General features: G+C 33.5%; 4 protein-coding genes across 5 annotated transcripts; 2 read left to right on the top strand and 2 right to left on the bottom strand.

Moving 5' to 3' along the window:
* The first annotated feature begins 871 nt into the window (after positions 1-871).
* On the top strand, positions 872-4,943 carry LOC126661312 (DUF724 domain-containing protein 3-like). Its single transcript, XM_050355132.2, has 5 exons — positions 872-1,467; positions 2,520-2,957; positions 3,092-3,179; positions 3,468-3,530; positions 4,079-4,943. Exons 1-5 carry the CDS (start codon positions 967-969, stop codon positions 4,729-4,731), a joined length of 1,743 nt encoding a protein of 580 aa, XP_050211089.1. The 5' UTR covers positions 872-966; the 3' UTR covers positions 4,732-4,943.
* A 5,572-nt stretch (positions 4,944-10,515) lies between these two features.
* Positions 10,516-14,373, top strand: LOC126659712 (cation/H(+) antiporter 28). Of its 2 annotated transcripts, none has more exons than XM_050353048.1 (4): positions 10,516-10,783; positions 11,639-12,634; positions 12,960-13,550; positions 13,643-14,373. In XM_050353048.1, the coding sequence occupies exons 1-4, from the start codon at positions 10,595-10,597 to the stop codon at positions 14,255-14,257; spliced, it is 2,391 nt and encodes a 796-aa protein (XP_050209005.1). In that variant the 5' UTR covers positions 10,516-10,594; the 3' UTR covers positions 14,258-14,373. The 2 variants fall into 2 exon arrangements, with proteins under 2 accessions (XP_050209005.1, XP_050209006.1); XM_050353049.2 differs by having other exon boundaries at positions 10,696-10,783; positions 11,643-12,634.
* A 1,098-nt stretch (positions 14,374-15,471) lies between these two features.
* On the bottom strand, positions 15,472-17,776 carry LOC126659488 (DNA-directed RNA polymerases II, IV and V subunit 11). Its single transcript, XM_050352776.2, has 5 exons — positions 17,647-17,776; positions 17,485-17,574; positions 17,336-17,414; positions 16,753-16,848; positions 15,472-15,767 (listed from the first exon to the last, which is right to left on the bottom strand). The coding sequence occupies exons 1-5, from the start codon at positions 17,697-17,699 to the stop codon at positions 15,735-15,737; spliced, it is 351 nt and encodes a 116-aa protein (XP_050208733.1). The 5' UTR covers positions 17,700-17,776; the 3' UTR covers positions 15,472-15,734.
* Positions 17,777-18,500: 724 nt separating this feature from the next.
* LOC126660499 (uncharacterized) lies at positions 18,501-26,289 on the bottom strand. Its single transcript, XM_050354047.2, has 13 exons — positions 26,126-26,289; positions 25,616-26,012; positions 24,674-24,851; positions 24,548-24,597; positions 24,326-24,418; positions 24,158-24,246; positions 23,600-23,678; positions 23,066-23,148; positions 22,263-22,341; positions 21,147-21,864; positions 20,056-20,136; positions 19,302-19,932; positions 18,501-19,035 (listed from the first exon to the last, which is right to left on the bottom strand). The coding sequence occupies exons 1-13, from the start codon at positions 26,155-26,157 to the stop codon at positions 18,894-18,896; spliced, it is 2,652 nt and encodes an 883-aa protein (XP_050210004.1). The 5' UTR covers positions 26,158-26,289; the 3' UTR covers positions 18,501-18,893.
* Positions 26,290-27,916: the final 1,627 nt, after the last annotated feature.

The following is a 27,916-nucleotide window of genomic DNA, read 5'->3' on the forward strand; positions in this document are numbered from 1 at the left end:
AAGTTCGTGGGTTCAATTTCTCTCACAAGCGCTCCCCCTCCCCCAATAATCGAAAACAATTGATGGCTTCTAATTTGAAAAAAGACTCGCCCTTAACGTTTAATGCAAATATTTGATGATAATTGAATGCCAGACAAGCTTTATCTTCATACACTGTGCACACATCGTTAACGAACCGTTCAGAAGAATTCTTTTTTTTTTTAAAAAGACGTCAGATTTGCCCCTTTTTAAGACATTAGGGGTTTATTTTCCCTTTATAGATTTGAAGGCATATTTACGTTTGACCCCAAACGTCAAGGGCATATTATCTCCTTTTTTTAGCTACCAATAATCTATTAAAAGAATACTTTTGTCAAGAAAAAAAGTGTATTTAAAAAAGGGATAATGTCATAAAAATTCACCAACTTTACATGTCTTCTTAATTTAATCACGTTCTTTAAAACTTCTCATAAACATACACCAACTTTCATTTTTTTCTCAAATTTATACATGGTGCTGACGTGGCACTCATTCACTGGTGCAATTTGCTGAGGTGTAAGTCATTTTTAACCGATGAATGAGTGACACGTCAGCACCGTGTATGAATTTGGGAAAAAAATAAAAATCGGTGTATGTTTATGAGAAATTTCAAAGAACATGTGTAAATTGAGAAAACGTGTAAATTTGGTGAATTTTTTTATGACATTAACCTTTAAAAAATCAAAACATATTTTGCAAATAGTTAATCGAAAAATAGGTATTTTTTTAAAAAAAATCTCTATTTTTATGAATCACTCTTATATAATTGGGCCTTACTTGGGCTCTGAGTAACTAGGCTTCAGCATCTCAATAGCCCTTTAACAAACCAAACTCTAGTTAAAGAGGGAACAAATAGAAAATGAACCGACCAGATTCTCTCTTTCATGTCTGAATTCTCTGCTCTGTACTCTCTGTTCTAACCAAAAAAAAAAAAAAATCAAGCCAACAATGGACAGTAGCAGCAACAGATATCATAAAAAAGGCGACAACAAGTTCAATATAGGCGACCAAGTTGAAGTTTGCAGCGACGACGAGGGTTTTAGAGGCGCATGGTACGTCGCTTCAGTTCTTAAATCCATCTCTTCTTCAAGAAGCACCGGCTCTTATCCGAAAAGAAAAGCCGGGGTTTTAGTCGAGTACCATAGTTTACTCTCTGATGCAGATCACAACATGAAATTGACGGAGTCTGTTGAAGTTTCTTACATAAGGCCTTTGCCTCCGGTTTCTGATGGTTCGTGGTATGAGCCGTACGATGTGGTTGATGCGTTTCACCGCGACGGGTGGTGGAAAGGCGTGGTGTCTGATGTTTTTGAGTATAATGGGAGCAATGAAACGAAGTATACTGTGGTGTTTGAGGACCCGTTTGAACGGATCGATTTTTTCGCTAAAGAATTGAGGTTTCATTTGGAGTGGATTGATGGGAGTTGGTTTAAACCTCCTAAACAAACGGTAATATTGTTGTTTTTGGGTTTGCATGTCTTGTGGATTTATGTTTATGCTAAGTTATATTGACATGCATGCCTGTATTTAGCTAAATATGTTGATTAGGATGTTGCTAGAGAGATTTTATGTTGATTAGGATGTTGATAGAGAGATTTTATGTTGATTAAGATTGGACTTTGTTGATTAATCTTGACCTTAGGCCCTTGTTGTGATCTTGTCCATGAAATATTCACTTATTGTTAATTGCTGTCTAAATTATATTTTGTATGTGGTTGCATGTAGCGGGGAAACGGGACACTTGGAACACGGAGAAATGCTGTTATTTTAAGGTTTCTTATGTAAAAGATGAAGTTCCGTGTCTAAAATGTTAAGTGTCTGAAATGTTTCTGAAATGGTGAAATGTTTCCGAAACGGGACACGTCGATGGAATAAAGAGTTTGTGCTACCTTGCATCATATTTAGGACAATTTCAAACCTATTATTTGTGGTTTTATATTGTCCAAACAGATAAATAACAAAGTGTACTACTATCTGTAAAAATACTTTTTAATAGTGAATGGTGTTTTACTTGTTCTTTTTGAAGCACCAGCCGTTTTTTAATAACACCTGAATTCTTTAGTAACTTTCAGTTTCTTGATACAATATTGATTTAGTTAACTGTGCCAAAGAGAATGGAAGAGTTGAAGTTTCGCAAGTTAACTGGCAGTATTAGTGTTTTTGGGCACGTATTAATTAGAGTTCCGGAGGTAAATTGACCTAACTAAGCGCCTATAAGATTGTTCATTTTGTTGTTTTCAACTATTAACATGTGTGTCTTGGGAAGGACAGAAACTAATGGCCTTTAGAAACACTATGTTTTTTTTTGGTTAAGAATTTGAATTCAAATCAGTATCATCAGATAATTGGGTTGAAGAGATGCATGGCATTTCCCTTTCATGGCATTTCCCTTTCAGTTGCTACATTGATTATGTAATAATTCTAATCATTTAGGTTCCTCCAGCATAACCTGTAGATTACTGAAATACTTAACTAAATGCTAACTTATAGGGCTGTTTCAGGAAATACCAACTGGTGTACAATCAACACATGCTGACAGTAATGCAAGAGAACCTGAGGTGGCTGTGAATGCTGAGAGTTCGACCAAAACACCAGATGATACATTGAAATCTCTTCGCGGTAAATCTAGAGAAAAATTGGCTATCAAAAGGTCAAGGAAGAATTTATTGGAGCATTCAGCAAATTCACATTCAAAATCACCTAGTAAGAGAACAAAGAAGACTTTACCCAAAAGTGAAGATGCACTTTCATGCCTTGCCGAGAATTTGAACAATGAAAACTCTGTCAAACCCTTACTTCTCGAAGCATGCCATGTAGAGTTAACGCCAATCCAGACAACAAATCAAGAATTACAAGTGGCTGGTGGTGTACTAACCAAATGCTCGACCAATAATATGGTTGATGATACGCCTTCTTCTTGCTCCGACATTCCCTTCACGGTAAAGAATATGCCATCTGCTTTTGTGAAACAGAGTGACCACCTTTGATCAATATGTAAATTCTTTCTTAAGAATTGCATAATATTCTGCCATTTAATGATGTATGTTCGAATGCTTTTTTCTTACTAACACAGGCTATTAATAACCAAGATGTTGGATCTGAGAACGAAGCGGCAGGATCCTTAGAGAAAAGTGAGAGTCAGATGAACTCTCAAGTTACAGGTAAACACCTTCACTTATTTAGCCGCTACATGATAGATCCTCATCTTTTACTACTAATTGAACTGCCATTTACAGAATATGTTCGATTTGGTTCAATCCTTTTTACCCTCTTCAATTGTTACCTTTCTAAAAACATTATCTCTTGTAAAATGTGAAGTAATTATCTAATAAAATGATATGAAAGTAAAATTATACTTATACTTATTGAATTACTTGAAATGATGTGTATAAAAGATCTTGTTAATTAGATCGGGACAGATGGAGTAATATCAAAGTAAATGTTTGCAGGTGGAGAGGACAAGAATAAAGAAGACTCGGCTGAAATCTTCGTAGATAAGCAGCATAAAGAAGGTGCAGTATATTACCCTAATAATGCTGATTTATATATGTGGAGAAATTTATTCCATCTAGATGAAAAGAATAATGTAGCTAGAGAGGATTATAGTGAATTTCCCGTGAAAGATTAACTCTTCTAGAATAATTAGCATACGTTGAACAATTGATAACACTCTTTGCTTTGTGAACTCAACAAATATTAGTGCACAAAAAAACACATCTAAACTGAGTTGTGAGTAATAAATAAGATGTATATAATGCATCCTGAATTAAGTTTAGTCTCAGTCTATGGAATAAGAACTAGACTTGACTATTTGTTTACATTTGATGAGACAGTAAGCTTTATTCTATCATTTTGTCAGCACTGTCTTGATGTCAAGATGTTCTGATCAAGACGAATTCCTTGTAAATCATATGGAAAACGAAGTTTATATGGTTGCTGCGAGAAAAATCTGTAATGGATAAAGCTATCAGCATGCTTTTTAGGTGCACTGTCCAATTTTTGTTGACTGAAACACAAATATCTATTGTGTTGACTAATCTGATTGAATGTCACTATCCAGGTAATACAGAAAGCGAATCTGAAAATGTCAAGGAATCATCATTGATAAATGTTCCGGGAACCACTGAGCTCACGGAGAGTCGAGGGATGCCTTTTGTTAAGAGCTCATCTTTTTGGAACATCATCGAGTCGTTGGAAATTTTCCGAGTCTTGCCACAAAAACCACATTTTGGTCCTTTGGTAGAATATAAAGAGGCAACCCGGGAAGGACTTGCTATCGGTTATATGTTCACCTTCGCTAATTTAATTGAGAAGACATCCAAGTTGCGAGTTGACAACTCCAGAGAAGAAATCAACAGTTACTTGGAAGTATTCGCTGATCTGAAAACATTAGGATTTAATGTGAAGGCAGTAGAGGATCGTCTTCAAAAATTGATGTCAATCAAAGATCGGTTCGAACAACTCGAGGATGAGTCGAAGAATTTTCGCATTCAGTTAACAGAATGTGAAGATGAAATGACAAAATTGGAAGAAGATATTGTTAAAACAGACCGGTTGATATCGGAGTTGGAAGAAAAACGGGCAATGAAAGTGTCGACGAAGGTGATGAAAGATTCTAAACTGGTTGCTCTACAAGCGGGTGTTGATGTTATCAATGAAGACATTGTGAAAATGAAGCATGAATTTGAAAGCCAAGCTGCTGCATCTTGGTGAACTCGGTAATTCTTACTAGATGTGAACATCAGAATTAGATGCGTATGTTCATAGTTAGAAGCTAGTGTCTGAACATCGAAATGTAATTAGTGGTTGGGTTAGCGTGTTAATTTCTAATGGGAAAATGTGTAAAAATGACCCTAATGTTTAGGTCTCGTCTCACTTAATCCATTAATGTTTTTTTGGTGCAAAAATGACCCTATCGTTTTCAATATTGATTTATTAAACCCCTCCATTTAAAAAACATTAAGTAATATGATGTGGCATCAAAATAGCGAAAAATTAATGCACGTAATCGTTGCGTTATATAATTCGTGCAACAAATTAATAGTGCGTTAGTCATTTGGAAAAATTAATAATTAAAAATTAAAAAATAATTAAAAATTTCCTATGGCAAACTCTCATCAGCTTGTTGGAAATATAACACGACACAACTAATGTTTGTGATAAACACTTCAGAATAGCATTGTAATTAGCTTATGTGACGATTTCTCAAATAATATTTATCTCATATAACTCTTGCGCGTATACGTCATTTTCACAACAAGCTAATAAACATTTGTAATAGGCCAACAACGCACTATTGGTTTATTACATGAATGATATGGCGTAACTGCTGTGTATGAATGACATGACGCCACCGTTGTGTTGCATAATTATCCCTTCTCGAAATATCAATTATCCTCCCGAGCTATAAACTACCTGCAAAGCCCTTGAGGTATTTCCTTTTAGTCTTTTCTTCATGTTACATACTCTGAAAGAGTTTAACTATCAACTTATATGAGCCATATATATAGAATAATTATAATTGAAGACAATTGGAAATGAGACATTAATGCTTGCTATAGATATCTTTGGATATGTATTTCTTACGAGGCCTGGAACAGCTTCAATCTAAACTGGTGATGGCCGAGCGTGATGAAAATGAAAAAAAAAACAAGCAAAAAGTACGAATTATATTTAGTATTTTTTTTTCAAAAAAAAACTTATGTTTAATCATTTTATTATATTCTGTGTGGCACTCGAGTGTTATTTTGTTTATTTTTTAAGTGTCGCATCATATTAGTTAACATTTTTTTTAAATCCTGATAACAATAACATAGGGGTTTTTAAGGGTTTTATTAAATACCGCCCCTAATTATTAAGTACCGCTTCTTCTTCTTTTTTTACCTTTTTGTCTTTCTTTTATTGGGGATGTTTTTCATTTTACATCTCCACGGAGGGGGAGATGTTCTCAGTTTACATCTCCCCAGATGGGGAGATGTCTTCCAAAAACGTCTCCCCTTTTCGACAGATGTATCCCCCTCTAGGGAGATATAAACCGAGAATGTCCTCATAATTTTAAAAAAAAAATATTTAATCGATTTGAAATATAACCAAAAAATATTTTTACAATTAAACGAAAATTTTGAAATTAAGTAAAAAAAATTAGAAATTAAATGAAAGATATTTTTGAAATTAAAAAATTTTATTTTTAAAATTAAATATATATTTTTTTGAAATTAAACGAAAACACTTTTCAAATTAAACGAAATTAATTTGAAATTAAATAAAATTAAACAAAATTTTCGTTATCCGTTCTTCGTGTTTAAATATGAGTTGAGAGACTTTAAATATGAATTTTAGAATTAAAAAAAAGTAAAAATATATTTAGGTAAAAAAAGGGGGCGGTGCCTAGTAATATAGGGACAGTATTTAGTAATCCAGTTAATTAATTGCTTTTGATAACATCAAGGTCATATTTTGTGTCGGAAAAGCATCAACGGTTTAGGTGAAATGCAGTCTAAATATAGGGGTTATTTTTACATCTTTTTCCATTTCTAGTTCAACCCAATCTTCTTTGGACCTACCTATCGTAGTTAGGGGTGTGCATCAGCTGGAAAATCAAACGAATCAAACCACAAATAGTTAGTTCGGTTTATACATTTTTTTATTAACCAATTTGGTTCGGTTTAAAATTTTAAAAAACCAAAAATATCAAATTATATAAATATATAATATTAAACAAACTATTTTCTTAAATATTAAAATATTAAAATGTATAGTACATTAAAATTTGACTTGGATTTGATTTTTAGATTTAATATCATTTACTCCTAAATTTTAATCTTTAAAAATACTAAAGAAATAACAATTTATTTTTTTTATTTTGGTTAAGCCGAAAGCCAAAAAATACGGAACCAAATTTGATTCTAAAGTTTTGTGCGATGTTAATTTTTAAAATGGTATGGATATTTGCACTTCTGAGCCAAAAGCATCAGTAAATATGTACAACTAATTTTTTTTAAGGAAAGATTACTTTTATTAAAGTAAATGAACCGAGTCAAGTCGAGCTTTTGAGCGATCATTTTCAATTCGTTTAGTGAACAAGGTGTTTATATTCGGTTCATATTCTTTTAAGTTTTTAAACAGGGTGTTTGTGTTCGGTTTTTTAGATTTTATAGTGTTCATATCCAGCTCGTGTTCGTTTGCTTAACTGGTAAACGAACAAGTTCGGGAGCGAGATCACGAACAAACTCGATAAGTACCAATCCAGCTCGTTCGCAAGCCTGTTCGTTTAACAGCTAAAACATACCGCGAGCATAAACGCACGTTAATTTCTTATATCAAAATTACGTAGTTTTGTCAAATCTGTGTAATTTTAGAATTATATAAGATATTTATATAAATTAATTTAAATATGAGTCAGTTCGCGAACGTTTAATCTAATTTCTAAACGAGCTTGTTCACGAACTCTTGTTCGAACGTGTTCACAAAACACTAATCGAGTTATTCGTGAATGTAAACGAGCCAAGCACCACTTCATGTTCGTCTTGTTTAAATTAACAAATATAAAATTAAGCTCGAACTCTGTTCGTTTACATAGAGTTCTCAGTATTAGTGTCTCGGTTTGATTCGGTTTAATTTGGTTTGGTTCGGTCTTTTATTTTACCAAAATAGAAGAATTTTGGATTTTTTTTAAAAGATTAAAATAATAATTAAATTAAAAGTTAATATATTATTCTAGAAATCAAATTTAAGACAAATTGTATGGTATCATATATTTAACAATTAAACACACATGAAAATGATATTACTTTAAAAAAAAATGTTATTTGGTTTTTATATATGTTTAATCTAAGAAAAAAAAGAGTTATTCGTACTGACAAATGGATCGGTTATATCGAGCGATGGAAGAGTGGAGGACCCCCTTGAGGAGAACTCCCCCCCCCCCCCCCCCTCTAATTTATATAAGATATTTATATAAATTAATTTAAATATGAGTCAGTTCGCGAACGTTTAATCTAATTTCTAAACGAGCTTGTTCACGAACTCTTGTTCGAACGTGTTCACAAAACACTAATCGAGTTATTCGTGAATGTAAACGAGCCAAGCACCACTTCATGTTCGTCTTGTTTAAATTAACAAATATAAAATTAAGCTCGAACTCTGTTCGTTTACATAGAGTTCTCAGTATTAGTGTCTCGGTTTGATTCGGTTTAATTTGGTTTGGTTCGGTCTTTTATTTTACCAAAATAGAAGAATTTTGGATTTTTTTTAAAAGATTAAAATAATAATTAAATTAAAAGTTAATATATTATTCTAGAAATCAAATTTAAGACAAATTGTATGGTATCATATATTTAACAATTAAACACACATGAAAATGATATTACTTTAAAAAAAAATGTTATTTGGTTTTTATATATGTTTAATCTAAGAAAAAAAAGAGTTATTCGTACTGACAAATGGATCGGTTATATCGAGCGATGGAAGAGTGGAGGACCCCCTTGAGGAGAACTCCCCCCCCCCTCTAATTTATATAAGATATTTATATAAATTAATTTAAATATGAGTCAGTTCGCGAACGTTTAATCTAATTTCTAAACGAGCTTGTTCACGAACTCTTGTTCGAACGTGTTCACAAAACACTAATCGAGTTATTCGTGAATGTAAACGAGCCAAGCACCACTTCATGTTCGTCTTGTTTAAATTAACAAATATAAAATTAAGCTCGAACTCTGTTCGTTTACATAGAGTTCTCAGTATTAGTGTCTCGGTTTGATTCGGTTTAATTTGGTTTGGTTCGGTCTTTTATTTTACCAAAATAGAAGAATTTTGGATTTTTTTTAAAAGATTAAAATAATAATTAAATTAAAAGTTAATATATTATTCTAGAAATCAAATTTAAGACAAATTGTATGGTATCATATATTTAACAATTAAACACACATGAAAATGATATTACTTTAAAAAAAAATGTTATTTGGTTTTTATATATGTTTAATCTAAGAAAAAAAAGAGTTATTCGTACTGACAAATGGATCGGTTATATCGAGCGATGGAAGAGTGGAGGACCCCCTTGAGGAGAACTCCCCCCCCCCCCCCCCCCCTCTAAAATCACTTTTTTTTCCTTTCTGCCATAATCTACACTTGCTCAAATGGTCGACCTCGGAAGAGTCGTACGAGGCAGCTCACGTACGGTTCAGGAGCCGAGCCCCAGAAAATAATTCAATAACACTTTTAGTTTTAACCACAATAAAAAAAGTTTATTGTATGCTTATTAGTATGTAATTAATGTGTTTATAGGTTGAGCAATATAATAAAGTTTACTAATCTCAATGATAGAGTTAAATTATCTTCTCGCTTCATCCTATTAAAAAGGAATATATTCCATGTTTACATGCTCATCTTAAAAATTCAGAATATACCTCTCAAAAAAATCAGAATATATTTTATCGATCAATTTATGTTGAATTTTATTTTTATCTCTTTGATTAATTCAATATATAATAAATACAGTTCAATTTACAATACATTTAACCAATAAATTTTAACTCAAATGGTGTAAGTACTGGACAGCAAACTGCTAGACCGTGGGTTAAATTTTTTTCATAAACTCTCTCCATCTTCAATTATCAAAAAAAATTACAAGACATTTAATTTATTATTAGATGAGATTCTACTCATTAATAAGAATAAATAACTAAAATAAATATTGTTATGTTTTATTAATTTTAATATACAAATTATTTGTTTTTTTTAAACTGGTCAGAAGAATAAGAAAAACAAAAGAAAAAATTAATCTACAACTTCATATTACAGTATGGAAAATTTTTGTGATTTAGAACTAGATTAGACCTATCATGATCTTTCACATTCAAATTGATCCTTGCTCGAATTGGATAGATATTTTGCGGGAGATAAAAATTTTACATCTAAATTTTAAATAATTGCATATATGAATATGGTTTAAATATATAACTTTATTTAAATCAAAAGACTGTCTTATCAACGCACATGTCCCTTGGACGTGGATAACTTAACCTTAATTACTATGGCTATACATCTGTTAAATGGTAAGGTAATTAAAGACCTTGAAACAATTTAATTCAACATGTGGATGACTTCTTTTTTTTGTACATAACAGTGCTGTTTTCTGTTTACTAGTAACTATATTTAATTAATCCAACAATTTTTATTATTTTATCATATTACAAGAAAATTTAATTGGTGGATTTAAATGCTTTAAAACGAAACACTAGTAAATAAAATAAAATAAAATAATATCATATCATATTATATCAGTGGGATGAATAAAAGTGTTGGTTAAATAATAATTTAGTTTGTTTTTTAAGTTGCATAAAAACAAAACTCTAATGTTCATTAGTCACTAACATGTCCTAAATTCCTAAACATAATGCTTAAATTTCTCCTAATAATTAGTAAATCAATTTCAACCACTCAACTCATTTGGTAAAGCAACCAAATGAGAAAAATCCAAGAGAAAAAAAAAAGAAAAAAATGGTTGAATTATGCATGAAATGAAAGAGAAAAGAAAAGAAAAAAGAAGAAGAAGAATAATTTTGTGAAATTAATAGCAATGCAGAGAGCTGGGATGAGTCATAAATCAGCACCATCACAGGATCCAAGTTGTCAGAATTTTATAACTTATACAGTCAGAAATGGACCTGGAAAAGTTGTGGGACTTGTCTGTACTTTTATTCTAAGTCATCTTTTACATCATCTTCTTAGACCTTTGTCTCAACCTCGCATTGCTTCTGATATTCTTGTGAGTTTTTTTTTTTTACTTTTGTTTTATGTTCGTGATCATATCATTTGTTTTTCGTTTTCCTCTTTATATTGTATGATTTTTCGTCGTATACAAAATGGTATAGCTTGGTAGTTAGAGTGGCGGAGTTAGAAAATAAATAAAGGTCGAGATACGAGAAAAAACTAAAAAAATTAATGGTAGAGGGTGAGATATGAAAAAAAACTATAAAAATTATTGATGACGATAAAAAAATTAGGTGCGATAATTAAAAAAAAATGATGTAGAAAGGAATAGGAGAAGAATAAAGACGGGTCGGAAGCTCCTTGATAGTTGAAATATTATATTTGAACGTGATAATTTCATATTCGAACATTTCTACTTTCTTTTCATAGAAAAAGAACTAAATGCTATAGAAATTATATTATTGTTGAATCTTCGTCTAATAATTTAAACTCTTAAATGAATTGGTTATTTGATATGGTATTAGAGTCTACATGATCGAAAGGTTTATAGTTTGATCTTTGGCATTCCCGTTTCATTAATTAAAGGATTGATAGTTGGAATATTATATCAAAACTTTATAATTTCATATTCAAACATTTTTACTCCTTTTATAAGAAAAGAATTTGATATTTTAGAGATAATACTATTATGAAGCCTCATTTAAAAATTTGAACTATCGGATGAATCAATTTTTTTGATACGGTATTGATCAAAAAGTCTACAATTTGATCCTTGGCGATCCTCAATTCATTAATTAAAGGCTTGAAGTTTTGTTTTTGTCATATGAACATTAAAATGTGTTACTTGGTAGAAAAGAAAACAGAGAAACAACATTGTAAAGTGAATAAATTGAATCTTGATTTTGTGCAGATAGGATTGCTAATTGGAAATATACCATGGATACGCGATTCTTTCGACGAAAAATTCATAACGACTTTAAACTTCGTAGCAGAATTCGGAATGATTTGCTACATGTTCGTACTCGGAATGGAAATGGATCCATATGTAATCTTTAGACCACCAACTCAACCTGCTATAATAGCCTATGCAGGAATGATCTCCACATTCATATTAGCTTCAAGCATAACCCCATTTATGCAGTACACTAAACAACCGGACATCGGCTTTACCCTTTCCCTCTCGATCACACTCTCGGGCAGCGGCTCACATATTCTAACTCGGATCATTACCAATCTCAAAATCGGAAAATCAGACATCGGAAAGCTCGTTATAGCAGCCGGAGTACATTCCGATATGATTACGATGCTTTTGGTCTGTGTCGGTTTTCTTTTTATTCCGCCGTCAAGCAGAGTTCATGATCCTTCAGCTAGACTTACGAAGGCGATAACGATGACTGCTGCATTGATACTTCAAACGATTTTCGCTGCAAAAGTTTCACCGATTTTTATGAACTGGGTGAACAATGAAAACCCTGAAGGCAAACCTATGAAAGGCTCACATTTAGTACTTTCCATTGCTTTTATGGTTATGGTATGTGCAGCCTCACCAATTTACGGATATAACCCTATTCTAAGTGCATTCATGGCTGGAATATTTCTGCCATGTGAGGGTAGAGTGTCAAAATGGGCAGTTGGTAAAATTAATTATCTGTTGACAACTATTTTTTATCCACTTTTCTTCTTCTGGATGGGCTATCATGCTAATCTCCACAAAATCGATTTCTACAATATCGAAGGATATGAAAGATTCGGGGTTCTTACAGGGATAGCATTGTTCGGAAAACTAGTCGGAACAGTCATCTGCGGAGCGATTCTGGGCTATCATTGGCGTGAATCTGCTGAACTTGGATTGCTTTTGACTGCAAAGGGTCATTTCCATGTGTTCTTGGCTATTCTTGCGAGCACTGTAAGTACTTTCCGTTATTGTTTTAGATGATAGTACCTCGTCAATTTTTGATATGATAGGGAAACCGAACGAAGCACGTTCATAGAATATATTGTCACATTAGTCGTCATTTGACATGGCATGCTATGTAGCAATATATTCTTATAATATAATGTCACCGATTGTCATACCATCATACTTTCATCTATACTTTTATTTAAAATTTTAGTACCACTTCAATACGAATTAAAATTTTGGTACCAAATTGAAACACAGTGAAAATTTGGTAGTACAGACATTATATTCAAACCTGGAAATTTAAATTTTTGTTGATCAACTGATGCAGTACGGAGTAACAGAAACTGAAATCAGCTGTATGATGGTGGTTGTGATATTCTTTACTGTTGTACACACTCCATCAATTGTAATGGAAATCATACAAAGAGCTAGAAAACTTGCACCGACGCATCGAAGGGCGCTTCAATGGCTTGATCCTGCAAACGAGCTTCGAATTCTGCTGTGCATTCACGGACATCATAATGTTGCTTCATCTGTTAACTTCATGGAGATATCTAAAGGCGCATCCGACCCTGGAATTCTCGTTTATGTCACGGACATGGTCGAACTGACCGAAGAAATAGCTGCCACGTTGGTTCAGAACGACGGAATGGACACGGTGACAGTGACTGATAAACAAGTAACCGACATGAGAGATCAAATCACTCGGTCCATCCAAGTTTACGCTAATGAAAATGGTGACGGTATCACTCTCAGAAGAATGTTAGCTCTTTCAACCTTCAACGGTATGGCACAGGATATCTGCATTTTAGCAGAAGACTTGATGATCTCTTTAATCATATTGCCGTTCCACAAGAACCAACGTTCCGATGGAACATTAGACGGTGGTCATCCTGGATTCAGATACGTAAATCGAAAGGTAAAAACATTAGAAATAAAGTAAAAAATTGATTAAAAACTCCTAATTTTTCTTCCTGTGAAATACTCTTATTTGGTTCTGGTTCGAAACAGATTCTTAGAAATGCCCCTTGTTCAGTAGGCATTCTAGTGGATAGAGGTCTCGGATTGGCTGAGAAAATATCAACTACGCCGAGATCCTTCAATGTAGCAGTCATTTTCATCGGCGGAAAAGACGACAGAGAAGCACTAGCATATGCAGGTCGTGTTGCTCGACATCCGGGAGTGAAGCTGACAGTGATAAGGTTCCTACTTGATGACAATTTAGAAAACATCTCAAGAAGAACAGGTGGATTTAGAATAAACCAAGCTGAACAGGAAGCGGAAATGAAGCTTGACGACGAGTGTTTCGCTCACTTCTACGAAAGATATGTGGCAGGCGGGCATGTTTTGTACATGGAGAAGCATCTCGCTAATTCTGCGGAGACGTATTCAACGCTGAGATCATTTGAAGGGCAGTATGCACTAATAATCGTGGGACGAGGAGGGAGGGTGAACTCGATATTGACAGTTGGGATGAATGATTGGCAGCAATGTCCGGAATTAGGACCGATAGGAGATGTGCTTTCAGGATCTGGTTTCTCGCAGAAGACGTCGGTTTTGATCATCCAACAACATCACCTTAAAGGAGATTTGGAGGGAGTGGATGATGATTTCTCTATAATGTAAATGTCTAGTGAGATAGTTGGAAATGTTAGGTAGACAACAAAAAAAACCAAATTACATGTACACTATAGTTGGTTTGAATAGATAATGCAATTGAAGCTAAAGATTTCACCTACCAAGCAGTAACGTCTTCTTTAACACATCTAAGCTGAGATGCTTCATCCACTAAAATTATTTAAAATGAAATTGTTTCTAGTTTTCTCCAATATGTTTTCTGCAGTACCTCAATGGCATGGCTTTGTTTCAAACTAGGGCTTTAACGGAGTGGCACAAAGTCGCGAGCTATTCGGGATTGATTTGAAAGTACTTATAATAACTCGATTTATATCAAGTCAATTGCGAGTTAATTATCGCGTCGAGATCGAGTTTCAAAATACTTCACTTGATAAGCTCGCAAGCCTAATCGAGCTGTAATTCATTATTATTTTACCCTTTATAATTATGTATATAAATTTACAACAATATCTTTATTTTTTGTATTGAAATTTAAAATTTAAATATTTATATAGATAATTGAGTCGAGCCGAGTCGAGACTCCAGTATTCTAACAAGTTCGATCTCGAGTCTCAAATATTCTAACACATTCAAGTTCGATCTCTTAAAATGAAACTTGGACAATTTCGAGTTTAAGTCACATTTCAAACTTTAGATATTAGAGTCAAGTGAAGTCGAGCTTGACAATATTTCGACTAGACTTTACTATACCCCTAGCTTCAACAAAGTGGAAGAAAACCAAATTAAAGCTACTTGATTCCAACAAAAACGCAAACCAAACAAAAAATGATCACTTCGGTTCATCTATATTACAAATTTCCAAAAAAATCGGTTTTATTCAATTTTTAAATTAAAAAAGCCAAAAAAACTAACCAAACTATACCTGGCTTTAATTTTTAATTTTAATATCTTATAGTTTTAAAATTTTCCTTTTACTTTATCAATAAAATTTTATAAGAGAAAAATAACTCATATTTCAGTAAAATCAAGCCGAAAGAATAGAGTTTTATCCCTGTATTTCAGTTCTATTTCTATTTCCTTTAAAAACCGATCCATTTTTATACTCTTACTGCCGAACAAAACTGAAATACCGAATGCACACCCCTAAAGTATCCTTTGAGATTTATGGTTAACATGCATCCTTAAACATGTATCCTATTTGCTATCAACTAAACTAAGCCTGTGTTGTAACTCCTAAACACGTACGTTAAAATATATATCCATGACAGAAGAAAATGATTATCCTATTTCCCATCACCTGAGCTTCTATGACAAAAGCTACACAGGAACACAAACATCACAACAGGGAATCTCTGAATAATCATTTTACCATATGTTTGAAGTTCAACTATTGGCTTACTAGTCGTTAACTAATTTACATAAGGTGATATCGAAAGTCTAACCAAAATCAGTGTTTGTTCGACTTCAATCAAACCCAAATTGCGAGCATCCATCAACACAACGCTTCCTTGATCGTCCACATGCTTTAAAAGCCGCTTGAAAATTTGGCCAATTCAGCCTACAAATATTTTACAAGAATAACAATCAGGGTTTATGAAAATATTTCATGTGGCTAAGAAAAAATAAACAACAAAAGACGGCTTGACAATAAAAAAACTGGCAGTGACACTACTTTTTCCCGCTTTTGTTTCATTCACCGCAGCAAATCAACTCGTTGATTTACTGCAATCTACACAGGCTATAGTTGTTCATGGAGACAAGTTTAGAAAAAGATCAAACTAGACAGAGAAGACCATAGTAACTCATCCCACCTATTCTGTACCGCATGTTATCCTACCTGACATGGCACAAATCATATTTTTAAAAAATGTCCTTAATGCATTCTGCTGTTTCTTGGGGTGAATTGAACAGCGCCACTGTCTCTTATTTTTCGCTGTCATCACTATTCTATTTTCCGCCATTGCAACCTCCACTTTTATTTGTTTAATTCAATATTTAGCAAAATCTATTAAACATTAAAATCAATTGAAGTTTAAACTGAAGATATGGAAGAAAAATAGAACAAAAGAAATAAAAAAAATGAGCAGTTTAATAGAAATAGTGATGGAGACTGATAGTGGTTTGAGATGAGAATAGAATAGAAGTTGTTTGGTAACATTTAAATTTTGTGGACAAGATGATGAGTCAATCTAGAAACAAAGACGGGTAACCTCTCTTTTTCATCAATTCAACGTTCTTTCCAACACTTAGCTTTATCCAAACCCGTGACTTTCATTGGCACGTCAACTGTTGATTGAATCTCCGTCTCTACTTCCAGCAACATATTTTAGATAATCTTTTGCTTAAGTGATTTCATCAAACAGTTTATATGCATTTAGTTAAGAAGACGTGTGTAAGCTTTCAAATTAGCAAATGGAATAAAAGAAATTCAACTTTGACGATATATCATGTTATGTAATTGACAGGTTGAGCAGGATTATCAACATTCAATAGTGACATGTAGATGCATTAATATAATAATGAAAACAGGATGTTATCCAAACCTCAAACGTATTCTTGAAATGATCAAGTTCCTTGTCTAGATCATTAATAGCCTGGTTATATGCTTGCATTGGCGAAGACTGGCTGGCAGTGTGAATCTAAACAAATCAAAAACATAATAATAATTTAAAACCACAAATTATTCAGAGCAAACTTTCACATTTCATGCTAAACCAAATAAATAAACACACACACACTACATTACATTAGTCAATTGAAAAAACTCCTAAATAATCTATACAAAGTGTTCGTGTTCAATTCTAATGTAGTCTAGAATTCACTTGTAAATGAAATTTCTAACAGTATAATCATTCGGATGAAACACTACCAACCTCAGCAGCACACAGACACAGACATCGGACACAGACAAAGAGAAACGATGTTTTTTGAAGGTTTCCTATAAAAAAAAAATGAAGTTTCATGTCCGAAACATTCCCAAAACAGGATATTTTGATTGGATGAAGCCTTCGTGCTGCCTACCGACTATATAGAGTTAAAAATGGTATCGGACTTATGAGTATTCCGACTATAACAGTCACACCGGAGCGATTTACATATAAAAAAAAGAGTGAAAGATGTACAAACCCTAATGATAATTTTGTACTGGAGAGGGTGAGGAAGCTTGTAACCAGCAAACAGCACATTTTCATCTCTGTGCAGCTGCCTATGAACATGTTGCAGCGATTAAAGTTTGTTCAGAAATAAAAAGAGTTGAAATAAAGTAAGAAGAGTACATGCGAAGAATGTTGCCGACGGTGTGGTCTTCTCTCTCGATGGTGAACGACGCCGCATTGATGATCTTGGTGTCTCTCTCGTATGAAACCCTAACAACAAAAACAGTAACGATGAGTCGTTTAATCGGAGAGCAATGAAAAGAGAAATTCATTGTTTTTTACTTTTTGGTGCCTTCGGGAACAACAAATCGCTCGTATCTGTCTGGTGCATTCATCGCGCTTCTTCTTCTTCTTCTTCTCTCTCTCGAACAACACACTGTGTGTTGAATGTTGATGTATGTATGTAGACAGTAGTTTCAAGAAAAAAGCAGTCAGAATCTCAACTATCAAACGCTAAACGATGTCGTTTCCTCTCTCTCATTGTAAACATTAGGATCCTTCCGTTAATTTGAGGGACCAAATCGTTTGACGGATTGAAATTCGGGTACTAAATCGTTTAAAAATGAGGGACCAAATCGTTACTAAAAGTAAAAATGAGGGACCAAATCGTTCACAAAATTAAAAATGGAGTACCAAATCGTTTAAAAATAAGTGTCGAAATTAACGGAGAAACCTAATAGTTAACGGAATTAAAACTGAGAGACCATTAAATGCACTTTTAAAACAAGAAATACCAAATTGTTAATTATGATACACCTTGAGAACCTTACCATAATTTGCTCTAAAATTTAAATTACTTCAAATTAACTTAACTAGCCGAATAAACCGAATTTCTATTTTATTTTTCCTTGAATTTTCACATATTTTAACAAAACCAGCTGAATTACCAACCTATTCAATTTACTTTTTGAATTTCTTTTTTTTTCATATAATATACTATTTAGCATCAGAATTTACTTCGATCAAATTTTGGTATTACATGTGAACATTTCTAAATTAAATTTAGGATTCACAGAGAACTTTCTTTCTACTTATTGAAGATCAGGAGAAGAATTTGATCTGATCTTCAGGATCGTTTTCATTCCATGAATACAAGCAAGAAAAACAAATCAACACTACATGCAGTGCTTCCCATCTTACTCAAAATAATTAATTAAAATTAGAAATCAAGCAAATCCTCCACTAAATGAATTTCGAGGACTACGTTCCTAGCTACAATTAACAAGGCAAGTACCATTAAATATGTGCACTCATCAACAAAAAGAACTACAGCTGCATATCTAAACCAAAATATGAATCCAAATACATGTAGACAATAGGGAAAAAATGGAGAGCGCGGATTTTGAAATAATTCCTGGATTGTCCAGGATCATTTCTACCAGTGAATTAACAACCAGCCCCGATTAATAACGATTTGTTGTAAGAACAGCAAGATCACAAACCACCACAGGTCATCCGTCCTCGGGAATGGAGACTGCTGCTTCACCTCTAATACGGAAGAAGTCTCCTGATGTGATGATCAGCAACCATCAAATCTTTGACCTCTTTTGCTTTTGAGGAAGAAAGCGAACTGCTTGCCTTCCGAGTTCCAAAGTTTTTACTCTACTGTCATCCAGTGTAACAGATATCATCGATGTGCCTTCAGTGGTCTCAGAGACCGCTCCCTTATGCCTGTGTTAGGAAGTCATAATCAACAGCCAAAAAAAAAGAGAAACCAAAAACGTAACCAAGTTTTCCAACTTCAATACCGCAACTGGAAGGGTTTCTTAAGCTCAGTTCCATCTCAATATGACAGCAAACACAATTTCCTTTCATCCTAAAGTGTAAGAATGGTTCACACATGCAAAAATGCAGACTCGTGCACGTAGCGAATTACTTCTTCTCAGAGCTCTACAACACCGGCCCAGTGAAGCAAAGGGATGAAAGGAAAAACTCACCATGAATTGTCGGATGGCTGGTGAACTTCAACCCTCTTTCCAATTGCATCTTTACCCAACTTTTTCAGTATCCAACTAGCCTCCATCATTTCACTGTCTTGATGCGATAGTGAAGCGTCTTCATCTTTATTGAAAAGGGATTTCTCCGGGAAGTTTGACGATCGCTTTCTTTTCGACCTTTGACCCCTGATGGAGCTCTTTTCTTCCTCAGGTTGAGGCTTTCGAGAATATTGGTTTATAAGCTCAGGTTTTTTTATCTTTAACTTCAGCGACAATTTCGAATCTTTTGGCAATGGTTGCAAAGTAGGTGTATCACCAGAATCATCATTGCTTTCAGTATGCGTCTCCAGTCTGAATTCCTGTTGCTTCCCAAAAGATACCTTATCACTTCTAAGTGTTGGGACTTCATTTACAATCCCAACTGCTGCCCGGCTTCCATCAATGCTTCTTTTACCTGATGAAACACGTGCATGATCTGAAATGTTTGTTTCACCATCAGCATCATTCCCTCTCTCAACTTTGGGATTTAAGTTGGAACTATCAGTTTTCAATTTTCCTAACTTTATGAAATTTCCTTCCCTCCGTGTAAACTTTACGCTTCTTACTTGGCCAGAGTGCTCAACTGTCTCTCCTGCAAGTTGTAAAAATCAACCATACAGTTAATAAAGCCAGAATTACAATATCCAGCATTCATCAACTCCAAAAATGGGGACAAGATGTTATCGGCAAAAGAATAGACAGCGCATCACATTACCATCAGCAAATCTAGCAGATATATCACGTCTATCCCCCACAATCCTGTCACTTCTTACATGTCGGCCTGTATCTTCACTACCTGCCGAAGAAAAATGAGTCTTTCAAACATAAGAAGATTGTCCACCATCAACCAAATCAAGAAACTAAAATATCAAATTAAAGGTAGTAACATTAAACTGATGAGTCGGGGGTTAGAACATGGATTTTCTTTGACAAAATTATTATTCACAAAAATATAATAGGAACTAGAGAAATAAACCACAAGTCAGAACTTAAGAAGTTAAGACTCATAGAGGTCATAAATCATTCAGTATGTAACAAAAGATATTACTGATTTTCCATTGTACTATATTCCTCATTCAATTAAGGTGCATTTTACAGCACACGTTTTTCATAAAATGATTTTTTTTTTTGGAAATGAAACAAATTAGAGGAAATACTTCTCCCATTCATTAGTATCTCACTCGCAAGCTCTGGTTTCTAAATAAACCTCTAAATAAAAGCAAGATAAAACTATCTGACAAATATCACACCTAAGAACAGTTAAAACAAATGTGGAATACTGTATCCGAAAACTGTTTTATGTGGTTATAATGCCAAAATACCAGGTCTACCATCTAATTAGAGCATAAAAACTGGATCAGAAAGTAAAGTTCATAAATTAGATAAGCCGGTTATCTCAAAATATACAGACGCAAAAACAGACTCTAGTTTTAGCGCGACATAGAACTAAATACTAAACTACCCACTATCATTCATTCACTATCATAACACTACAAGCCATTCACTTCTTCCGTCATGCTTTTGGTGTACCATACAGGAAGGAGCTCCAAAATAAAAAAATTAAGAGACCCTATTACTGACTGATTTGCATACCTCTAGCATAAACCCTGTTATTATTGATAGTTTACCATTAGCAATAGTTATAATAAAGCTGCCTGCCACTTACAGTAGTAGCGGAGCTGAGTCAGCTGACTACAAGTTCACAATTCCAAAAATGAAAGTTCAAGTTGTTTATCAATAAAAATTCTGTGATTGTATTTTATTTCTGTATCACTAAACTTGCTGAGCAGTAGAAAGATGGCGTACCATTAGAAGTTGTCAAATCTTGATCTCTTTGGCAGCTGGAAGCATCAGATCTAGGAGAATGAGTAACATTTATTTTTCGAGAACCTAGATTGATGACCAACTTTTTTGCCTTCACAGATTTGAACTTGCCAGCATTATTATCAGTGTCATCTCCACTATCAAAATCATGAGGTTTATTATTCTTAAGCCTAACAATCCTAGATTTCCTGTCTCCATCACTCACCATCACCTCATCAACAAGCTTATGTTTCAAAACTCCGGCATGATGATTAATAGAGGAAATTCCTTCAGCATGGTTGACAATTCCTGCAACAGGTGAAGAATAAACACCATGTCTTCTCTTTTTATGAGATTCTAAGTCATCATTACTATATTCTTCGAAACTGTGTCCCAAAGATCGAAACTCATGCTGATGTAATTCTGTCTTACTTAAACCTTTTCTCTTAGCAGATTTCTTATGTGAAGATTTTTTCCCATACTCTTTGATCTTCTTTGGAGACTTCTCAACTATCCCCTTCAGAGAGAGCTTTATAGAACGTCCAAATTCATTTTTGACCATTGTAGGACCAATTTCTTCATCATCCGAAAAGGGTGAGATAGAAAATATGTCTTCCTGAGTTGGCAACCCCGCAGCAGCCCTCAAACTTGCAATTAATCCTCTATCAGCTTCATCACGTCTCCTCCAGAGCTCTTGAATAGCATCTTCATGATCTTTTACCTAAGAATATACTCGATATATAATTATCTTGAGAAAAATTAATACAAACAAAATAGCAAACAAAAAATGAAAAGAAACCAGCAGCAACAAGACGACAACTACGCACGACCAATAGATACGAAAGATATGTGAGGAAATTTTGGACCTTTTGTTAAGTTGATACGACTTTACAGAGTTCTAAAATCTTGTTATGTGTTAGAAGCCAGAGTTTTTTTAAGGGTAAGGCTCTTAGAGTCTTATTTTAACTTTTAAAACCTACGGAAGTCCTCAATTTTCAACTCTACGAATCAGTGGGCTGAGAGAGTAAGGTTTAACAGCCATATGTGAAATTACTGAATAAAGCTTACTCTACGTCCTCCCAAAAAAGAGTATAAAATATTTCTATTGTTTTAACAAACCTGGTGGCACTCCCCACGACATGTTGCACATTTGTATTGAAGATTCCCATCCACTTGAAACTGTAAATATTTTTCATCACTGCAAAAGATTTATAAAGATAAGCTAGCCCTCAACTCAACTCATAAAAGTAACTTAAGACTCATATGACAAAACAATCAACTTATAGAGGGATTCATGAGCAAGTAGCAGATACAGTAACTTAAAAGTAACAAAATTATTATGGAGGCAAATCAGTGGACAAAGTGTACCGCTATAATTGGGGTTGCTATAGCAAGAACTTAGCTGATAGAAATCACACTGTCCAATCAAATATCATCCTAATGCATAGAGTGAATGAACAATCAGAACCTGATATTCATAATGACCTTCTACCTAATTTCATTCAGGTGCATTTGCTTTAGGAAGTTAAGAAGTATAAATTCGTATTAAATAAGCAACTAATGACATGAATGCCATTACAAAATCGCATTTGATTCTCCAGCATTATTTCCAAACTATCAATCCAAAGCAACAATAAGGCTTAAGAGAGGAAAATTAGCAAATTAATGGAGCATTTATCCATGAAAAGTGACAGTTGCTCACATCAATCCTTTTCATTTGTAACACCACAGCTGAAGATGGCTGAACTTGTTAACTTAAGTTTAGTACATATGAAGGAAATTGACCAGCCAGTTAAGAGCAAGATTAAGTCATATGACATCAGCTAGATTACAGTTGTGAATAAGATAACACAGTATGCATATATGCATATGCAATAAACACATGCAAATAAACAGAAAAACATGTATCAGCAATAACAAACCTGATGCCGTCGCAACTGCAGTGCACCCACCGCTGGCAAATATCACAGCAAACCATTGGTGTTGATTCTGAATCTCTATAAACCTACAGAATTTACGCAGTTACAAAAAGTCAAAAAAGAAATGTATAAAATTGGTTGTGCAAAGCAAGAACATTGTACAAAAGAAACCAGCAGCTTATATGCACGTCAAAAAGAAAACATATTCAGTACTAAATTGACACATGATACATCACACGATCAACAAAGAGAACATTAGCAAACAAGTTTTCATATTTGACCAAAGAAGTTGACCAAACTGCATCCAAAGTTAAAAAAATGGGCAGAGCAAAAGAATCTCTACAAGCATACAAAATTGACCTAATCTTGTACATAACCAGGTCAAGCAAAGCAAGTTACAAAATGAAATAGCTGCTCAAGCACATGTTCAACAAACTATCAGTGAGATAAGTTTATCATGTATTGCATTTGCAATGAAAACAGAGGAAATTAGTAAATGAGGAATCATATTTGGCATATGTGTTAAGTTCACAATACCTTCAAACAAACAGGGCAGTAATTTCCTTTAACAAACAATCTTCCACAAGCATCACAACAAGTGTATCCCAGAAACCACCTGAAAGTATTAAAAATAAGTAACAAATCATCTTAAAGAGTAAACAAGGCAACAGCCTCGTTCACAACTATGGGAAAAAGAATTACAAGAAAAAAATTGGATTATCGCATTAAGCATTTCTATAACAAATTAAAGGAAGGATCTGAATCATAAGAATCCCACCAGAGTGGTTGAGAGAATTCATTATTTATTTATTCATTTTTGAAATTGGATACGGCCATTTTTCTCTTAGGTTAAAGAAATTCAGCACACTCATTAGAGAAAGGGTTCAACACCAGTACTTGTACCATCTTATTCAAGCAAGATTATTGACTACCAAGGAATTTCTAAAATATCAAGAAATTCAAATTCTAAATCAATGTAAAATGTAACATTTTCCCATTCCAACAAGTAGTCAAAGATAAACATAACAATCATCTAAACCAAACACAGCGAACAGGATCAACTTAAGAGCAGAGACTGTCAATAGGAGACAATACCTTACGCTAAGGCCGTTTCCTGGAACAGAGGATCCACAGCTGTGACACCTTGTATGTTTGGTGCATAAGTAAGGTCCAGAACTCACATTCTGAAGCATCCATAAATAAATGTTAGCATACCATTGAAACATACACATGACACCCAGGACATAGCAATCAACACCTCACCTTGTGTGGAGGATGCTGGCAATAGCAATGATATGCACCGTCACACCGTTTACAGAACATAAACTTATTTGGATCTCCAGTTCTTCGGCAAATCTAGAGAAAAAAAAAAAGAGACCAAAGTCTAAGAGCAATGCCTACTAAATAACATGGATAACCAATCACAAAATTTGAGTTCTGAACAAAGAAAAATGTAATTAATTAATGAAGAAAATCCATAAGTACCTCACATGTTCGGCAAGAGGGACATGCCCATGAACTCCAATGAAATAAATCTGCAATCAGCTCAACATATAAGCACAACAAATTTGCAACTTCAAAAGACTTTAAAGTTTAATCATCATCTTTTACCTCTATTTTGGGACCAAGATTTCAAACAGCTCCTGTGATACTTCTTGCCACAACTTTTGCATGAAAGCATCCTCCTTGCCCTGTCACTTCCTTCTGTTTCCCCCAAAAAGCACATTCGGCACATTACATTTGCACCAGAAAAACCTTGCTCATCTCCAATAACATCTTTAGAGACAACCTGAAAATGAATTGTAAATTTAGCAACAAAACTAATTCTTAAAACTGTAGCCTACAATGAAAACAAGAGCTGAATCACTCTTCTCTAATCTTCATAAGCCAAAATTACAGTCTTATTCAATCAGAAAAACTGATACATGGGCAGTAGTCAGTAGATATGAATGAGATATTCAATCAGACACACTGATCAAGGACAATAATAGCCCAGTAAGACTTCAAAGCCATCAAGTACCCCTTCCTATAAAAAATGATATTCTAATCTCTATCAGATTTGGAAAACAATATCCCCCACATGTTATTTAGCAGTTATAGTACTTGCTAGTAATGGTCCATAGGCTATAGCTACTTGCAATGTCCATGTGTTATTTCTACAATGCCACACTCATAAATCAAAATTAAACTCCTCAACCAATTCAATCACAGCAGCATTGTCCTTACATAAACACGAAAAGAGATTATGACTACAATTGACTGAATTCATATTAGCAAAAAAATTAATTTCAAGTTTTCCACCATAATATAGGAAAAAAAAATCATCGGGGGCCAAATTTAAACACTTTATCGCTGTTTAACAACTATTCAAATAACATGAACAAAAACCATTAGCAGAAATGACTGAAAAGGCAAGTACCTAACAAAGAATTAAACACATGCAGATGCCAAACAAGCTAGATTTAGAAAAATTAAACAAAATCAAATTAAACCACTGACAATTATTAACCAATAAATGAACCAAAAAATAATCGCAAAAATCAAAAACCTCACCACAGCATTATCACCAGACTCAAACCGTCTAGCATAATCCTCCGCCGCCACCATAGCAGCCGCAGCTTTTTTCTGCAACGCCACACGCTTAGTATGAGCCGACGCTTCCTCAGCTCCTCCACCACCGCCGCCACAATCTCCATCACCACAAGCAACAGGAACAACAACAGCACTCGCAACAGGCAAACACGGCTGCTGCGGCGGAGGAGGCGCCGGAACCGGCAAAACCTTAGGAACAAGAACCTGAACAGTCGCCGACGAGTCTTTCAAATCCCTAATTCTCACAGGATCCCGAGCAAACTCTTCAATCCTCGAAACTTGCAACAAAAACTCCGCCTTAGATTTTGCGGTGTGGAGATCGCGAGGAAACCCTAGCGTACAGAAACAAATTCGACGGCTGCGATTCAAAACAAACAAAATTAACAATGAGAAGACGAGAGAGTGACGGTAGAGAGATAAGTAAAAAAGTTAATGAGCGAGAGATGTGTTAATAGTAATACAAACACTAACCATGTAATTGGACAAGCTACGTGAAAGGCCATAGTTTTTACAAACGGGAGGGATTCGGAAAAATAATTAGAGATTGTTTTGTTTTCAATTATTTTGTTATTTACTTTAATTTAAATTTTTAATTATTTTAATTTTAAGGGAAGGTGAAATTTTTTATTTTTGAATTTTTTTTTAAAGAAGGGGGTATTTGAGGATGTGGTGGTATGTGCGGGATCTGTAGTGTTTGCTGTTTCTTTCGATGGTGGGTGATGGAACTTCAAGTTAAAGAGAGTGTTTGGTTTGGCTTTGTGTTTCTTCTTCTGGTTTGGGCTTTAACGGATAAAGGTGTAATTTGGCCCCTGAAGTTTGTATATAGGATTAAAGAAGGGGGAATTTGGAGATTTGTCTACAAATAAAACCTCCAACTTGGTAATTTGGAACGTTGTTTTTACTAGCAAACTATTGATTATTGATATTTATTATTTTGTCTTCTAAATCTCGTTTTTTTTTTTATACAACTGTTCTTTTTTTCATTATTATTATTAAATAAAAAAATTACTCTGAATTTTCTATGTATATCATAATTTACACTTGCATCTCTGTATTTGAAAATTAAATAATATTGTCCTTCATTTTTATTTCCATCTATGGTTTTAATTTGTCCATCCATTTTTTGTGTTAGTCAATTCAATCAAATGACCTAACTAAAATTTGATTTTAATTTACTTCTTAAATTTATTTTTTGATATAATATAAATAAAATTTTGGCAGAAGATATAAAAAAACTCTACAAATTATCTAAAAAAAAGCACATAAATCTTTTTAATTTTTTTTTTTTATATATTTAAGCCCTTAATATTTATAAATGATGCAAATAAATCCCACGCTTGACAAAAAAAATATCATAGAAATAACTAAAAATTGAAGGGTTAAGTATTTAAAATTAAACAAAAAGGACTTAAATGCTCTTTTTTAAAAAAATTAAAGGGTTTTTTTGTACCATTAAAAACATTAAGGGCTCGAATGTGCAAGAAAATAATATAAGAGCTTATGTGCTCTTTCTAAATAAATTAAAGGATTTTATTATACAATTGACCTAAAAATAAAATTTATAAAATTCAATGGTTTAATAAATTCATTTTTATTAAAATTTTACTTCTGTTATTTTTTAATTTTAAAAAAAGATTAATTTTATTGTTTCATTTAGTTTTTCAAACTAAAAGAATTATTTTTTTCAAAAAATTAAAACATTAATAAATGTTAAAAATTAAATTGAAGCTGATAACTTGCTAAATCTTACAATAATATAATTTAATTTAGACATATTAAAAATATAAATTTAAAAATTTAATTTAATTTTTTGATTTAGTCTGTTGACTTGGACACCAAAATGGACGGAAAGACTAAATTGTCGATGAAAACAAAAGTGGGGACCGTAGTGTTTGATTTTCAAATAATATGGACGAAAGTGTAAACTATAACATATATGGAGAGCCTCATATTAACTTGCTCTAATTAAATTAAATAATCAGTATAATAATATTTTATTACTAAATTCATTCTTGATTTTATTTTTCACTTCTGATAGTTTTGACATTTTCTTTCTTCTTCTTTTTTGAAACTCATCGAAATATTATTAAGAAATCACATCGGAAGCAGTTACAAACGTAAGAAACTCAGGATAGTCGGAGAACCAATCCTGATAACCTGACAAGGAACGAGCTTTTTGTACAAGAACATGCGCAGCTTGGTTGTTCGACCTGATTCTCGGATCGAGACCAGCGCTAGGAAATGGGAGTGGTTGCTCTGAAT

Source organism: Mercurialis annua, linkage group LG8, assembly GCF_937616625.2.
Source record: "Mercurialis annua linkage group LG8, ddMerAnnu1.2, whole genome shotgun sequence".
Classification (NCBI taxonomy): Eukaryota; Viridiplantae; Streptophyta; class Magnoliopsida; order Malpighiales; family Euphorbiaceae; genus Mercurialis; species Mercurialis annua.